At 37.5% G+C, this 18,668-nt stretch overlaps 1 protein-coding gene across 5 annotated transcripts in view; it reads right to left on the reverse strand.

Annotated features, from left to right (window-relative positions):
• Positions 1-720: 720 nt before the first annotated feature.
• Positions 721-18,668, reverse strand: part of LOC103711966 (DNA repair protein REV1) — a 40,713-nt gene continuing 22,765 nt past the window's right edge. For 2 of the 5 annotated variants that reach the window (XM_039119124.1, XM_039119122.1), the window contains exons 17-23: positions 13,596-13,664; positions 10,032-10,133; positions 8,647-9,128; positions 7,553-7,588; positions 6,906-7,474; positions 6,502-6,562; positions 721-1,203 (exon numbers count right to left, since the gene is read on the reverse strand). In XM_039119124.1, the coding sequence (XP_038975052.1) occupies positions 1,162-1,203; positions 6,502-6,562; positions 6,906-7,474; positions 7,553-7,588; positions 8,647-9,128; positions 10,032-10,133; positions 13,596-13,664 (1,361 nt within the window). In that variant the 3' untranslated portion in view covers positions 721-1,161. Of the gene's footprint in view, positions 1,204-5,976; positions 6,252-6,501; positions 6,563-6,905; positions 7,475-7,552; positions 7,589-8,646; positions 9,129-10,031; positions 10,134-13,595; positions 13,665-18,668 lie in introns of those variants that run through there. The other 3 variants (XR_005508410.1, XM_039119123.1, XM_039119125.1) reach the window with 3 other exon arrangements.

The raw sequence follows: 18,668 nt of genomic DNA on the forward strand, positions 1-18,668 counted from the left end.
CCTCTCCCACCGCGGCAATGGCACAGCTCGCTAGTAAACTTCTGTGCTTGTTGCACTCTCTCCATGACGTGTTAGTTCTCTGCCGAGATTTCTTAAAACTTAATGCAACCACATTTCCCCGAAACGAAATCTTTTTCTACCAAATACGCCCTTGTAGTTAGCAAGCAATCATCTACAAATCTCATGGAAATGAAGTCCAAAAGGAATGAAACTACTCAAAAGCCAAAGATTTATTTTTTTAGGAAAAGCCGTAAATTTGACTAAATTAGTTTATGGTGCTTCGATCCTTTATACTTTTAGGCGGAAGACCGAGTAAGCCCCTCCGCAAAAATCGTGCGGCTTTGACACTCCGAATAGAAATTCCAACTTAACAAAGACTTTATAACCGCTCCACCCACCTAAAAACAAATATATATATATATATATATATATATATATATATATATGCATAGAAGATGATGTCCATCTCCTATGTTTGAAAACCAATCAACTTTTTTGTTTACAAGTATGGGAAGTTTTTTTGGCAAACTCTTGTTCTTTATAATATTTTGCGTGGCCCTTTCTCACGTTTATGCCATAAAATTGCACAACTCGAAACTTTTTTTTTCCTATTAAATAAAAGAAGCAGCTTTTAGTTTCACCAGGAAATATTACCTCACAGATATCTATGAAACAAAATAAAAATGAAGATAAACAACCGTCTTGTATCAAGCAATATTATGTGGAACATACTTAACATAATCATAAAAGAATAGTTATATGACAAACAGAACAGGAACAATTGGCACTCTATAAACGCATTAGCCTCTGCATCCGCCGAAGGACAAAAAGAAAAAAAGGAAAAAAAAAAAAAAAACTCAATAGCCACTAATTTATTTACATGAGAAGTAACAGTCCAGGCGCCTGCAGGATCGGCCTCCCTATGTGACGAATCCTCATCAGAGTGGAGATTAGTGATGGGTATTTCTCAAGTTTCATGTCATCCTAACATTTATCGGCCAAATGTCAAAATTTCCAGCATATCGCTCACTTTTAACACTATCAGAGATAATGGGGGAAAACACAAGCAATTGTAACATTCTGCATGACTCACTTCTCCCAGCTACAGCTGTTAAGACTGGTATATACTTGTGGAACAACATAGGCTGATGTACCATTAGCTTAAAGCTTCAATATTCCTCCATAATTCTCACTCACAGAAGCCTGATATTAGAAGTAACATCAGATGAAGTTAAATTTATCAAATTTGCTAAATGGAGCATCCACATGCCAAAAATCAGTTCAATAGAAAGGAAAAAAGGGGCAATATTTAGGAAATGCATTCAGCAACCACTAGACAAAATGTTGCAGAGTCTGTATTAAGCTAGATATCAAATTAAAACCAAAATAATGTCTAATAATGAACTGAAAAAGGCACGTAAAAACTAACGTTGCACAATAATGTTTATATATCACATAAGTTTTCCTGATTAGAAAAAAAAATCTCATTGAAAGTTTAAAATTTATGGCTTAATAATTTTCGCTAGCTCATATCAAATGTCTTTAAAAGAGATGATTCTATAGCCAGGAGCAGTAGGATATCAAGGAGGGTTTTAGGTCTATTTTCAGGAAAAAAATTCCCAATGATTACCACTGATTGGCTGAATCAGTTATTTGTTCAAGAGAATTTTAACTGAGGAAGGTTATACACTGAGATTAACAAAGTGCTCTGTCAACCAAAATGATACTCATCCAGATAGATTCTCTACATTGTATCCAGCTTGCTGGGATGCTAAACATTACTTCTGTCAAGATACTATAAGCATTTTGAGGGCTGGCAAGATTATCCAAGGAAATCAATTAGGTTTTTCTAGCTATGACATAAACCGCCTTAATTAAAAAATTGAGGACAATTACAGCACCACAGAACTATAAGATCAATGCTAAGGTGCTTGAAAATGGAATTCTGTGGATGCTATCAAAGTTATTACTGGGTATTGGACTGCAATATTGCAAGCAGAGGTATGCGAACAATGTCTTTTTTGTTCATTAAGTGTACCAATTTGAGAGCTCCAAATGGCCATTCGAAAGACTGCTATATCTAGGCCCTCTCTCCAACACCCCTCCCCCTCCCCGCCGGCCCCAACACACACACACACACACACAAAAAAAAAAAATTGTGATTACAGAAGGAGAAGAAAGAAAAAAATACGTCCGAATATTTTAACAAGTACTTGCAGAAAGTTGATCAGGTACCTGATACCAATTTTAATGTGCTCAGTTTCATCTCAAACATAGATTTCCTTTCCTCTTATTTCTTCTTTATTTTGCATGAGCTTGCAACAAGAAAAAAATTAAAAAAAGGAGATTATTGCTGCTATAATCTATCATGTGAGATGGTCATAATAGACTAAGGCCCTGTTTGGGGGAGCTTTTGGAGGGCCAAAAAGCACTTTCTGGCCCTCCAAAAGTACTTTTAGGTAAAAAAATGTGTTTGGTAAAATTTACAAGAAGCTGTTTCAGCTTTTGCGGGAAGCTGAAAACAGCTTTTTGGCAGAAGCTCAATTTTGGAGCTTTCCGAAAACACTGTTTTCAGCTTTGTCGGGAAGCTGTATTTTCGACCAAAATACCCCCATTTAAAAGTTTCTTTTTCCTCCCAAAAATCTCAATCGCACCGCCTCTTTCTCTCTCACCACCCCCCCTCTCTCTCTCCCTCTCTATCTCCTTCTCCTCAATGTCGCCGGCCCTCCTTTTGTTTTTTTTTTTGGGAGGCAGCCACCACGCCGGCCACCCGTGGCCGCGCCCCCCAGCCCCCACCCGAGCCCCCCGCCGCTGCGACCCACCACACAGCCAAAAAAAAAAGGAAGGGGAGGAAGGGGCCGCCATGGCCGCTGCCTCCCCGGCCGGCCCGCCGTCCCGGCCCCCTCCCGAGGCCCCCCCTCCCCCGCGGTCGCCGCGGCACGCCGTCCCGGCCCCCTCCGAGGCCCCCCTCCCCCGCGGTCGCCGCGGCACGCCGTCTCGGCCCCCTCCCGAGCCCCGCTCCCCCCGCGGTCGTCGGGGCCCGCCGTCCCAGCCCCCTCCCGAGCCCCCCTCCCCCGCGGTCGCCGCGGCACGCCGTCCTGGCCCCCTCCCGAGCCCCCCTCCCTCCGCGGTCGTCGGGGCCCGCCGTCCCGGCCCCCTCCCGAGCCCCCCTCCCCCGCGGCCGTCGGGGCCCGCTGTCCCGGCCCCCTCCCGAGCCCCCCTCCTCCCGCGGCCGCCGCGGCCCGCCATCCCGGCCCCCCTCCCGCGGCCGCCGCGGCCCGGCCCCCCTTCCGGCGCCGCCGGCTTCGCGGGAGAAGAAGAAAGGAGAAGGAAAGAGAGGAAGGAAGGAGAAGAAGAGAAGAAAAAAGAAAAGAAAAAAAAAGAAGAAAAGGAAAGAAAAAAAAGAGAAGAAAAAAAAAGAAAAGGAAAGAAAAAGAAAAAAAAGAAAAATAAATAAATAAATAAATATGTATATAAATGAACGAATAAATAAATAAATAAAATAATAAATAAATATATTTCAATGAAATAAAATAATAAATAAATAAATAAAAATATTAGTAATTATTTAACCAATTTTTTCACCTAGTTAGAAAATTTGTTAGAGAAATAAATGGTCATCAAAAGAGTAAAAAATTAATTTATACTAATAATTATAATATTTTATACATTTATTATTGTATTATACTATAAATATAATATAATATAATATTATGTTATGTTAAATAATTTAATATTATATTAAATTATTATCCTATAGTATACAATGTTATAGTACTATATTATAATAATATTATGTTACATTACATTAATATTATACTATATCATATATTTATGTATTAATATATATTATATTTTATTATGCTCTATTGTATAATACTAGTAATGTCCTTTATGGTCATTTTGTCGTACAAAAATACTTTCTCAGTTTGTTTACCAAACAAATGTTAAAGTGCCACAGCACTTTAGAAATGTAGTTACCAAACAGCAAACAGCTTTTTATAAAAGCTCTACTTCCAACAGCTCTACTTCTAACAGCTCTACTTCCAACAGCTCTACTGCCAACAGCTCCCCCAAACAGGGCCTAAGAGGGAGAAGCACATGATAGTTGGCTGAAAAAATCCAGAATAGATACAGGTGCTTGATCAAGATGAGGAACAGCTCCATTTACCATTTGACTTAGGAGATAACCTGTCAGCACAGAAGAGAACCCAAATCCGTTCAAGATTAGGGACAAGCATTTATATTACTTGGAACTCGGTTTGGTCAAAAATCAACATGAACAAAACTCAGTTTTCTGCTAGGTGTCATAAGTCCTGCTACCTGGGGATCACCTCTCTCTCTCTCTATCTCTCTCTCTCTCTCTCTCTCTCTCTCTCTCTCTCTCTCTGTGTGTGTGTGTGTGTAGGTTGTTTTTCTAGGAAGTAACTGGTTCTACCATAGGGCCCTCCAAAATGTAGTCCACATTGCATCTCCAAAAGGCAGAGAGAAGAATATAGATACATCTAATAGCCAAGAGGTTTGCATCTACACAGTTTACAATAGTCTTTTCCTATCTACTGGATAATTAATTTTATAGTGCTTGGTGGTCTTTTAAAACATCTAGGAAATTACTACAAATCCATAAGCTGGGGCATAATTTGCAGACAAAAGTAACACAGCGAGTGAAACAAGGGTGCAACATTTCCTGACTGCAGATTTGAAACATGTCTCAGTAGGATAATTGGGCTAAAACTAGTATTGCACAGCACAAACATGTTGGTACAATTCTGATACATGTCCAAGAACCGTACCATATTATAAAGAAATTAAGTTTTTGGTGATTACAATATACTACCAATCAAATATAAAATTTTCTGGAATGTTTAAGAATTTCAAATGGAGGAAATACGACTTCATTAACTACAGTCTTCTTCATGGCAATAACTTACAAGGATTATACATGCTTTAGAAGTTCATTGTCCTTGTCCAATATGATTTCATTAATTTAAAATATACAGAGCTTTTATATTAATAAGCACCTGAAGCACTGACGTGATTCAAGGGCATGCATTGGCTAGTGGATGAGAACCAAGGGATCACTAAGAGAAACATAAATATCACAGAAATAGGAGACATGGGTGTAGTACAAAAAGGTACTGATTTCCACATTTCAAGGAGCATATGAATCTCATGGAGATTTCTGCAACAAGCATATGCAAACAGCTGGAGCTGCCAGGCAGTTTCTATTCTTGGTAAAGATACAATACTTGGCAGCTTGAATCTTAGCTGGATTGTGAGCGGGTACAGGACCGTATCCATTTCATGACAGCACTAATGACTTGAATAAACCAAAAGTGATATCCATGTTGATCTCATAGGAACAAAATGAAAAGAAGAATGAAGCAATCAGGTAAAAACAACAAACAAAAAATTGATAGGAACAGGAACAATAGAGGCATGACATATTATAGAAAGATGAGCATTGGCGCTCAGATGCTATGGATGCTATGTACCGATTTAAACGCACATGATAGCACCAGATCTGTCTGTAAAATCTAACCAATAAACAAACAATAACAAACCTTTAATTGATGACTAACTAAAGTAAAATAAAGAGGATATAGAATATAAATGCCGAAGGAAACGAGAAGTAATACACAGTAAGAGGAAAAGAAAAAAGGGAACTGAAAGACGAAGCAGGGATGGAGATGATATAGGGACAGAGTCACCATAGCAGACTCTGCAGTCCCTTCTACCTATATAATGAACTTGGTTTTATTACTCTCATCAAGGCCAAGTGATATGTCAAAGGCTGTTATACCATAATGTCACATACAGGCTCCAAGAAAGGCCAAAAAACCAGTAGTAGATCCCTCCGTACCAATAGCATTACCGGAGCTAGTCCTTTATCCAGTTGAAGCTTGAGGCTATCATTATTCATGTACTAGGGTTGGTGTTCAACTGTGTTCGGGATTTATCTGTACTTAGGGTATCTCGTACTTTTTCCCATCAGGTCTAACCTTTGCCGGGCTTTCGTCCCTTCGCGTATAGGCGGCGGCTTGGCTTCGGTATCGCTAATAAATAGGTAGATCAGCTTCTCCTGTTGTGGAAGTCCCACATTGATCTTTGTATCCTTAGGACTCATCCCCGTTTCATCCATTGTCAAATTTCAGTTGGTAATGGTATTTTCTGGTTTGCTACTTTCTTATACATGTACCCTCAAAAGGATAAACAGCAGGAGCTTTGGATTGAGCTCCTCAATATCATGCCTACACAGAATGAACCTTGGTTAATTATAGGAGACTTTAACTGTATTATAAACCTTAGTGAGAAGAGTAGTGGTGTTCAAATGATATGCCAAGCAACAGATAGATGCAAAGAAGTGAAAAAGAGGCCTAATAGCATAGCAAACTAAAAACACCGTCATGAATACATCTAGAATCTTAACACCATTTGATAAAGTGTACTTAAACTCACTTTATACTACAATCATAGAAAGTTGAAACTTCTGAACAATACCTGAAGCAGAGGAAGTACATTACTGTATACTTCTAACAACAAATTCGACATTGAAGAACACCTGCATCAAACAATAACGTCTAATCAGAAGAGAGGGAAAACTTGATAGCTTTTTTAATATTAATAGGCATCAAATCAGGATGGGTTGGTTTGAACCAAGACAGCCCTGTCCCACTGGATTTAAAAGCTTAGTTTCAACCAGCCATATGAAAACAAGAAAAAGATGTTGACATAGGAAACTTAAAAAATTATATGAAGACAAGCAAAGGGAAACAGCTGATCATAGCTCCTGCCGGAGAAGATAGTTCAATAAAGAAAATCCAAGCATTGTAAATGATTCATACTCAGAGAATAATGTTAATTGGTAGGCACCAAAAGAGAAGTAATGATCACCGTGAATATACCTTTTCAGAAAACAAAAGCAATTGTAGAGCTCCTCAATATCTGATTCAATCTTTAAATTGACATATTGTGTAAGAAGTTCACACAAGCTGGAAAGTGTTTCATCCCACTCCTCACTGCACGATTCAGATGTTAAAGGAAGGAAAGAAAACATGGACTGGAAAGTGGAAGATAGAAGGCCATTTGCCCTGGATTTGGTATACAGTTCAGCAATAATGTTCAAAATCAAACAATTGCTAGTCTGGAACATCACAACCCATTTTGGAGGACTTTCTAACCAAAGATGGGTCTTCGGATATTCTAAATTCTGAACTCCTACATTGTTCGGGAATGCACGAACAAAACCAATAGGATCATTTCCCACAGAATTTACTGCTCTGTGTGCAGGAAGTGACTCAATAATATCAGCCTTCAAATCTTCAGGTAACTGTTCTAGAACCGAAGCATCTGCCTGAGTTAAAGAATTAGGCATCAAATCTATCAGATTTGTCGTTCTCATCTGTAAATCATCAGATCTTGAGCATGAAGCATGTGCTGACTGAACTTTGCAAGGTGTCCTTGTCATACTCTTCTAGAAATAGCCAATTCAATAATGTGTCATATATATGTATAATGAAAATATAGAAATTCTAAAACAGAAGAGACATACCCCTGCGGTAAATTCATTCGCTTCTGGATTTAAAACCTGGTGAAATTAAACAAAAGCAGAGATTATGATGGAATAAAGTATCACGTGATGGTAACCCATTAATAAGTTATGACCACCGATACAGCATACTGTGTACATTTTAATGCATGCATTTTCAAACAAAACTAATGTACATTGTCTCTATCATCGTAAAAAATAACAAGTAGTTTCTGAAGATTGAATAACCAGCCAAAAATGCCTCTGTGGTGGCAGACACTAGTGACTAAATGCACAAAACGAAAAAGCAGAAATCCAGATCAAGATAGTTTCTTTGTAAAAAGAACATGCTAAATAAGTATCAAGATTTTACGAAAGTAAAATCCAGAAATTCCATAAAAATGAAAGTAGGTTCCAGCTAGAAACATATTAGGCAAAGTTTAAAGAAGACATGTTAAGAATTTTCTAACATTAAAACCCCACAAGAATTCTAGTCTAGAAAAAATTTTCATACTGTGGCTTAATCACGTAACTTACAGAAATAGAATTAAGATTTAGCATAAATTCCCAAATGAAACTTAAAAAACACAATATAAAAGTTGAACAGATTCTAAATAGCTTCTATTGAGAGGTATCAATCATGATTACATCAAACAAAAAGTGATTATATGTACAATTATTAAATAATGTAAAATCCAAATAAAAAAATAAAGCAAAGTTGGAGTGAAACGAAGCTGGCAAAATACTTGAAGAGCTTTCAAATCTCAAATGGTTTAATCAGAAGAGATTTACAAATTCAATTGTCAGTAACCTAGATCAAGGACAAAAGTTGCTACGCGTGAACCAGGAAAAATAATTTGCCCTTCTTTCTCCATAAAAAATGAGAGAGTTTTGATGCTAGATATATCATCCGGGATAAGCAACAAAGTGAGTACAGACCGCTGGAAACTGATCCAACATTGTTACAAAAAGCGGATAAGATAGGTGACATATTTGCAGAGTGAAATTAAATCCAATAATGTTTTTTTTAAAATGATATAAGGGGAAAAATTAAAGATAAAACAAAAATTTTACCTATATTAACAAACTATGCAATTCCATTAGGCCAAAGGACTGACCTTACTTTCAAATGCAAGATTAGACATGGAAACAGCAGGATAACATAATGGCTGTTTGCCTTCATTTCTTGCACTTGAATTCAGTTTTACAGGGTCACTATGTCCAACAGTCATGTCTCTGCTGGTATCACAATTTACTCTTTGATAACTTGCTGCCGAAATGGTATCATTTTCTTCTGCTGTGGATTTGGTAGACAAATGGGCATTTCCTCTGCCGTCCTCTTCATGTTTCTCCAAAAAAGCACATAACTCTCCCTTGTACATATCATTCATTTCTGAAATTATTTCCTGAGGGAGACTCTTTACAACATCTATATCAAGATAGCATAATGGTGGCAATGTTGAAGTTCTATTTTCATGAGATCTAGAACTGCCAAGATTTATTTCTGATGGACAAGAACGTGTCCCATTAGTATAAATTGACTTCGAATGCTCATAATTTCTGCACTTTGATTGGCATTCCGCATCAGCCACCAATACCTCTGTGACAAAACAAAAATAATTTATCAACTGCCCTAGATCAGGAAGAAAAACCACACACATATAGTCGGCCTCGTGTACCGGCTCGAACCAGGCAATGTAGGGTATACCATACCGTACCAGTTCGGTATCTGCACCTAGTATGGGTGGTGTACTGACACTCAGTACGCCGAAAAAATTTCGTACCGTATCATACCATACTGACAGTGCTAGTGTAGCACCATTACAGGATCCGATACCAAGACGACAAATCTTGGTCAGCCTACTCTCCCTTCGGAAGGATTGAGGCCTCAAACCTACCAACTCATTATCAACAATGTACATTCTAAATAGCGAATCATAAAAACTATCAATGGACCAAAAACCACGTCTTTTGGAAACCTCCTACCCATACATCAAATAAGCACAATCAGCAATAGTTGTGATAGTGTATGTGTGGCAAACTATATCATAAGTCATGCAAATCAAAAAATCAACACCCTTGATCATGGTCTACATATCATAAAACATGTATGTACCAAAATTCAAAAGTTCCGGATGCTTCCTAACTATCAATCATGCAAAACATCATATCGAGCCATTAAAACAGTATATTTTTAGACCACTTGATGCATAGGCAAATAATCTCCAAAATAGATGATTTTTTGTTTCAAAATAGTTTTTTCTGATGTATGTAATAATCAATGTCCTCCTATATGAAGTGTCCATCAATGATTTTGGATGGTAGGATTGAGACCAAAGATAGCAGATGAACTCTATACACACATATAGGAAAACTCCAAATAAAAGAAGATGAAAAAGACAACAAAAATGACTGTAAAATTTTGAGCATATACTCCTATTAACATAAACAAAATCATTTATGTGAAATGACATGCTCCATGAGTTAAGTGACTGCCATTTACCTCCAGTGTCCTGTTTGACTGAAGAGGGGATTCTTTTGCATTGTGTTTTGATCTTTTCAGATGAAGATGTGAGCCATGATTCAAGTGTATTCTCCTCGTGCCCTTCAAAGGCAGTGAATCAGCAGTAACAAGAAGAGCAATTATTGACAAAATCAGCATAACAACCCACCCCCCAAAGAATAAAATAAAATAAAATAAATAATGTGTGCTTATTTGGACCAACTTTTTTATTCAATAAAAAGCAGGAAAATAAAAAAGGCACAGAACTAGCTCAAACCAATAGAATATGATGCGAAGTTTGAGCTTATTGATTTCTTGAACAAACAGCACCCAAGGCAAAACTAGACCAAATTAGCATGTGTGGCTTTTAATTTTCATGAGTAGTCTGCCCTCAATTTGCAGCACCTAAGAAATTGTTAGACCATAAAAGGCATAGTTTGGATTTCAATGTCAAAACCTGCACAGACCGAAAACTTATTTTAAGTACTCGAATTGGACATTGGATGAAGGAATTATCATTTTCATGAGAAGCTGCCACAGTTATTACATGTTATGATACTGCCATTGACACAGGACTTAAGTCTGAACTCTGAAGTCACAATATATACAGACATACATGCAAACATAAATACTTTGGAATTAAAGTCAGTCATAGAGGTTGCGTCCAGATATTAGGATTCTAAGGCTTCCTGGAGTCCAGAATCAATTGTTTATGACACTAGAGATGTTATAAAGCACCTTCTATCCAGGACAAATGAATCAAATATTATGATAGATTCCAACTGTTTTAGCAGAGGGCCAAACATCAATCAGCATTAATGGACTAGTAATATTTTTTTGTTTACCTAAAAAGGGCCAGAAAATTTCTCCAAGGGTTTACTCAAAACACCAAAACCAAAAGTTTCAGTTTCAGATTTTGGTTCCAACCAAAACAATATTGGTTTTGAAGTTTTGGATAGAATGTGTTGTGGGGCCAAAATACATGCACACACATACATGCACATAAGCATATATGCATACAAGTTTGCACGCGCTCATGCATGTGTGTACACTCCAAACCAAAGTTTCAGTTTCAGCTTTAAGCCTCAACCTAGTACTGGTTCAGTTTTAGAGTTTTTAATGGAATGAGTTATGGGGCCAAAATGCGCACGTGCAAACACGAATGTGCATATACATATACACATACATGGATGGATTGATGGAATGAAGTTTGTAGCAGTTTCAGAGTTTTGGCTGGAATAAGTTATGGGATCAAAATGGGCACATTCACACGCGCATGTGCATATACATATACACATGGATGATGGATGAATGGATCCCACTATTACAGCTCTATCGAACTCTCAAACTAAGATCTAGCGCCAATGTTTATAACAAGAAAAGCAGATCGCATGCATACATGTGTGTGGACGTCTGTAGATGAATGTACGTAATGTGTCTGTGTGCAAGTGTGTTTGTTTTGGGAAGGAAAAGAAGGGGGGGGGGGGGGGGGGGGGGGGGGGGGGGGGGGGGGGGTTAACTAAACCCCATCCAAAACTGGCCCAAAATGTAGGGTTTGCATCTGAAAAATAGATTCAATAAGCTATCGGGTTAGGTTTGGGTCCTGAAATCAGATCTCTGCTCTCTCTGCTCTTACCGGCTCAGATTTGGATTCAGAACACACATACAAAAAAACAGTACCCAACCTTGTTCCACCAAATGCCAACTCGTGTCATATGCATTATGGTTAATAGATGTTGCTAAAAACTACACCTTTACAATATATTTGTCATGACTTAATAGTTCCATTGCTGTTGAGATTTTTCCCTTTTTTATGTCTTTTCATTGCGATGTTGCATGGATGCCTAGATAATAGAAGTAGCAGCTGAATGTACCCTCTTTTGAATGGAATATTTTAGCACTTCTCTAAATCATAATATTTTTTTGTCGTGATTTATAGTTCATAAGGTAATACCTGAGTGCATCACATAATTTGGAAAAATAGCTCACAGAGCAATCAAAAGACAATATGTTACATATGCCCACCGGCCCGTACCGGCCAGTTCAGCACGTACCGTACCGGTCCGGCCTCTGACCGGTACGGTACGGTATGCACGCCCACGAGCGCTAGGAACCACGCGACTATAGGCAACAGACCAGTTAGGAACCGGTTCGAACTGGTACCAGTACGGCATACCTTGCATATGCCATTACTACCTTATGCTTGAAATAATAACCCCCACCCTTTTTAGGTCCAATATTAGGTACCTTATAGCGCTTTCAAACTAAAAAACTCAAGAAGTGTAACTAAAAAAACTAAAAGATATAAGTACTTGCGAGCTTGCAATTGGCATGAAACTTTAGCAAATGAAAGGAATCACTTGCGGAAGTTTACCACTAGTAAAACAAAAGATTTCTTCATACCAAACAACTTGTCCTTTTTACCCAAGGAACTTACAAGTCACTATATAGTAGGAAAGGTATATTGAAGAATCATAATGCTAAAACAAATAAATGATCAATTGTGAATGATTATTGATTTAGAATAACTGTTGGAGCCTGATCAATAAGCTAAAGGCTATTTTCCCTTTGTGTAATGATTCAAAGAAAAAGATGGAGAAGGCTTGGTTACAAAATAGTTGAATATCATGAAAACAGCAATAGCTTTTAAGAAGTAACTAAGAAGAAAAGATGCTTGACATTTGCAGGCTAATAACGAGTTTTATCAAACTTCTAGGTTAGAGAACTGAACCAATATTGCAAGTTGGAACTGGAAATTCTGGATTCTCGACAATAATCACAAATTTTGATTCCCTGTTTAAGACAGGACAATCTCTATTCTTACTGTTATGATGTCCAAAGAATAGGGGCTAGCTTCATCGATACTGCTCTTGATAAATGTTTTCTATTTCTTATAGGATGCAATTACAATGGAGCTGAATAGACCATGAAACTCCAAAGCACATGCTGCAATAATATCTCTTAGCAGTCAATGTATATTGCCAAAAAGAGGTCTTTAAAAGCAAATTTAAGCTTACTAAAATCTCAAAAGTTGTGTCATTCTGCTGAAAATTTGAAGTTGACAAATTTCAAGGCTTCTGAAAAGGTTAGACAAGAAGGACGGTCAATCGAACTCAATCCGGTCCAATCAGGACAAGGTCCAATGCTTCTTTTTTTATTATTCCAGTTCAAACTTTACGTACTGCTTCAATTTCATTCATTTTCTCATTTATTGGCCGGTGAGGCTATCGACTATTAATTGGGATCAACTAAAGGCAAAGGTGCATGTCCCCCTTTGTTGACCCACATTTTTTTTATCTATAAATGACAAAATAACAGGTGATAAGGTTCTGAGATTGCCTATAGTATCAAAAAAGGAAAAGAATCGTTGAGACAGCTCCTCAGATTAAAACATAGCTACAGGATATGATATTAGAATGATTAGTCTAGAAGCTGCAAATATAGCAGATAGGCTTCCAAATATCCTCCTTTTCTGAAACTGTAAAAACACGATTATATCAAGAATTTGCAATAATATTTTGTAAACATATGATAAGATCAAAAAGCATTATACTTGCACAATACCTTGTCTTGATATGTCTACACTCTCAAGCTTTGATATTTGCAAGCCAATGCCACGAATTTCCTTGACATCTGAATGAGAAAATACTTAAGCAGTGCATATAAAACAGAAACAAAAAGCATAAGCCAACTACTTATATATGCATCATATTTTTCTCTTCAGCACATCAATGATCTGAAATAAATATATAATCATAGAGAGAAAGCAAGAAAGCCAAAGACAAGATACCAGCTCAAGCTAACAATGCTTTTGAAAGGAAAACTACAAATTAACTACAAGATAAAGAAAAACTCAAAGGTAGCAAATTCTGGTAGGTAATAGTTGAAACAAAAGAATTAAAAAAAGGAAGCTAAGGCATATGCTATAAAAGATGCCAAAGTAAGGCTAGCAAAGTGTATTATTATCATTCAAATTTATGTTCAGAGGTCACATTTAAAGTAGCCCAAAAAAACAAATTAGATTGCATACTTTGCAATAAAGCCATCACTCTTGCTTCAAAAAGTAGCCTGCGCAACTAACCCATGTAGTAATATTGAGCCATATTTTACATGTATATGCTATACAATGCATTGACATGTTTTGGCCTACATATGCAAACATTTATTGAACATTTTTTCCTTGGAAAAATGCCACTTAGAATAGTGATAAATTATTATTATTACTAATAATGCTTTCTTATAATTTTAAATGAAAAGACTAGGTAGGTGAAATTTTGATCAAGCATACTCGCAGTCAAAGATTGAGGAGCAAGCACCGGTGCCCACGGGCATGTGTCTGATGCTAGGCATGTGGCTAGACCAGCCCTAACCAAGCTGTATTGTGCCGACCCAGCCAGGAACCAGCACAAAATGCGATCTAGTTCTGTGGCAGAACTAGACTGGTAACGACTGACACCAGCCGGCTCTCCTGCATCCTGTCAGATGTATGAGACAAACAGTCTCCCAACCATTTTTATCCTTTGTTCCCTCCTTGACTTCGGAGGGAGAGGGATTTGAGGGACAGAGTTAGCTAGTAAGGGGATCCCCCACCACTACATCCTGTTTCAAGCCACAAACAGATCTCCACTCTTCAACTACTTATCGTTTTTCATGCAGAAAGTGGCCCAAAATTAAAAAAAGAGGAAATTGTGCCAAAATTTTGTGGTTTGGCATGTTTCTTTATACATTGTATATCTTACCATGATCTATGCATTGGTGAAGAAAGCTTTTTTACCACTTATTGTTTCATTAAAAAATGTATTTTTGGGTAAAATGAAATTAAAAATAATTAGGATAGTTGAGAACAAAAAATAGCAGCATGCTGGGGGGGAGATGCATGCACTTGTTGTCTTTTTTAGCAGTTTTTACTTATATTTTGGGTGTGTTTAAGGCCACCAGAACCTAAGTGCTCATTTGATACTGCTCTGTGTTTTCAATTTTTTTCCAAAAATCAAGGAAGAAACTAGACTGAACAAATACATATGATGAAGATAAACCCTTTCTTTGTAAAGCCTTTAGAGCTTCTAGCGGCAGATACTTATTTCTTTCAAAAAAGTGAAATAGAAGCAAACTTCAGTGCAAATGCTATCTCCAACAACAAGCTCAATGTGGTATTTCACTTAGTTCTAGGGAAACAAAAACACAAAAACAATAAACAATTCCAAACATGCCCTAGAAAATCATAAAAAATAATAAAATTATAAAATAAAAATTTGAATATGGGTGTAACAGTCACTGACTGACACAACCCAATATACTATGTGTCCGTAACATACCAACTCGGTACTTTGCTAGTACAGTGCCTGGTACTAATACTAACCTTGGTCAGCACACACCTAGCATGGCATGGCTGTTGTAGACCAACATGCTGCAGCACCTGCCAGGCCTCGTCAATCAAAACGGCTGTGACACCTTGGCCCAAGGACCATAAAACCGGTATTGGGAACCGTATTGGTACATTAACAATTTGGAACAGTTTGGTTGGCACAGCATAGTATGCACCCCATACCAACACAAACTTTCAATACTTGTTTTCTAAATCCCAACCATTGTAATGACCAAAACCAGGTGGTATGAGTCAGTATTGGATGGTATGGGCAGTTCCGTTCTTTCCAAATCTAAATGGACTGGTTTGGCTTATAGACTAAACCAAACCGCGATACCATAACGGTGCCTCACCAGTACAAGGTGGTACGAGCCAGTACGTAGACCTTGCCTTGGTCCTTGCTTATAGTAAATAAATTCCCTTCATATGTAGTATGAATAGCAGAATTTATTTTGCTAAACCCATAACTACACCTATTTCAATTGTCTGGGCTTCTATTTTATGGTTTCCAATCTAAAACCTATATCCTTCTTAAAGAAATTGCATCCGCTTCCAACTTCACCAAAGTCATGCATTAATTTTGAGACCTCGTATGCCTCCAATCCAACCATGATAATGACCAAAACCAGGTGGTATGAGTCAGTATTGGATGGTATGGGCAGTTCCGTTCTTTCCAAATCTATATGGACTGGTTTGGCTTATAGACTAAACCAAACCGCGATACCATAATGGTGCCTCACCAGTACAAGGTGGTACGAGCCAGTATGTAGACCTTGCCTTGGTCCTTGCTTATAGTAAATAAATTCCCTTCATATGTAGTATGAATAGCAGAATTTATTTTGCTAAACCCATAACTACACCTATTTCAATTGTTTGGGCTTCTATTTTATGGTTTCCAATCTAAAACCTATATCCTTCTTAAAGAAATTGCATCCGCTTCCAACTTCACCAAAGTCATCCATTAATTTTGAGACCACATATACCTCCAATCCTCTATATAGTAGGGACATCCATGAAATTCAATATCATCAGTAAACCATCTTAATCAGCTCTTAAATTTGATTGCTTACTGTACTCAAGCTTGGATTCAACATTCATCACTTTCATTTTTCTAGTTTCACCGTATATAGAAGAAATATTTTCATTTTGCATCTCAGACTGGCAAGCCAATACAATATGAAGTTTTTAAACTACTTGTTTCATCTTTAAAGAAAACGGTGGATCATATCAAACATCAACCAGTGCGGAACTTGCTAGGATCTCTTAAATGTAACATGGAAACTAGATGCAATTCCACTATACATGGTCAACATATGCATCTATAGAACTACCCTTCTAATAGCCATTAATGCTTTTGCTAAAAAAAAGGCAATAATAAATACAACACAAGTTGGAAGATCTATAGAAAGATAAGATAGAGGAATCAAGCGAAATTTAGATTTAGGATCGCTCTGATTCTCTTCTGTAAAAAAAGGTTAATGTTTGAATCTGATAATGTTGTGAGAACCGATATCGATTTCAGAGCTGAATTTAAAAAAATTCCATGCAGGAATGCATCCACATCCCACGTCAAATGAATCCTTCTTCTGGAGGCAAGTACTCATCAATTAGTGAAAATTCATAATCAACGGATAGTGGGGATGAGAAAAAAAGAACCCTAATTTTCATTGCAAAACATAGGGATGGCCCACTACCTGTGTGTACAGGTCATACTTAGCAAAACCCAGAAGCTCCATTTTAACTGTGGAAATACTTTGACTCGTTAAGCGGAATAAAAAATAATTTGGTGCAAAAAGAGATAAATTGGGAATTGAACTGTTCTACCATTTTATGAGAGCACATTTCCCAAGTTAAGAGGAATAAGGGAGTAGCATTTTTTAAAATCCCCCATTTGCCCCTCTGATCAACTTCCTTTTGGTACTCCACAGATGTTTGAAATAAACAAACAACCTATGGTACTCTGAATTCCTTCAAGCAGACAAAACTATAGATTCAAAACAATTTTTTCTTTGGGTTAAGGAGGAATAAGTACCTAAAAATTGCTTTTCAGATGTTCTGAAATACCAAAAATACCCCTCCCTCGTTCTGCCTCATTATGGTGCCAAAAAAGTTGTTCGGCAGAACAAATGTGGATAAGTGGACCTTATTCAAGCTTATACCAGATTATTCAGGAATGAAACAAAGCCTTAGTCTAGAGCAAAAAATAATTGTTTGGACTTTGGCGGGTAATGTAGAATAGACCAAAAAATAAAGGGCTTATTATGGTTTATGGTGTTTACTCTATTTGATGCAAGGACTATGCCAACACTCATAGCATAGGCTACTTGGCAAATAGGGTAGTTACCCAAAAGGTAAGACAGGTTCTTCCATGATTGCATAAGCTTATGTAAACAATAAGCAAGGTTTCCAAGCCTTACCTACCAAAAGTAGGTAGAGGTACAAGTGTGGGTGCAGACTCGGGTGTGAGTGCGGATGTGGGAAAGCACGTGCAGAACGAGTTTCCAAGGAGATTCTGAAGTCGTTGCAACACCCTATGCAGAAGATTTGTGTTACTAAGGTCCATGCCACCTAGCATGCACTAGCCTAGACCAGCACGAGGTATACATTTGCCGAGGTACCTGCAAAGAATAAAATGGGAATGGTGTCTAAACATAAATCCCCACATTGAACTGCAATCTAGATGACTTGAACCAACACAAAAAAATTTAAAATGCTTCCTTGATATTTTAAGAATTTTATTGCTTTAAAGATAGACTAGGAGACTGTTTTGATGGCTATAGAAAGTTAAGAGGTGTCTCATATTTCATGTTATAACATAGTTATGGATATGAGATAGCTATAATATTATACCATAGTATGGTAGAAGTGATGTAGTTGCACCAAAGCTACACTATAGTTCTAATACTATAGTTTTAATACAGTTTTTATTATACTATAGTTTTTATATGGTTATATTAGTCATTACAAAATTACACAATAGTTAATACTATAGTTACTTTTCAGTCATAGATAAGCTATTATAATTCTATAGTTATAAAATATAAAGTGTCTGAAACTTGGCTTGAATATCAAACCATTTTGGTGTCCAGGTCGCAGATCAGCAAGTCAACCCCCAGTCAACCATGGGCCAACACATTCACCCATAAATTAATAAAACCTTCCCACTCCCCCTCTCTGAATTCGTTTGTTCTTTTTCTCACTTTTTTCCCAATCCCGAACCCTAACCAAGCCCTCTCCATCCACCATCCGTCCTTCCTTTGATCCATCCACCA

This window comes from Phoenix dactylifera, unplaced genomic scaffold (genome assembly GCF_009389715.1).
Source record: "Phoenix dactylifera cultivar Barhee BC4 unplaced genomic scaffold, palm_55x_up_171113_PBpolish2nd_filt_p 000490F, whole genome shotgun sequence".
NCBI classification, from domain to species: domain Eukaryota; kingdom Viridiplantae; phylum Streptophyta; class Magnoliopsida; order Arecales; family Arecaceae; genus Phoenix; species Phoenix dactylifera.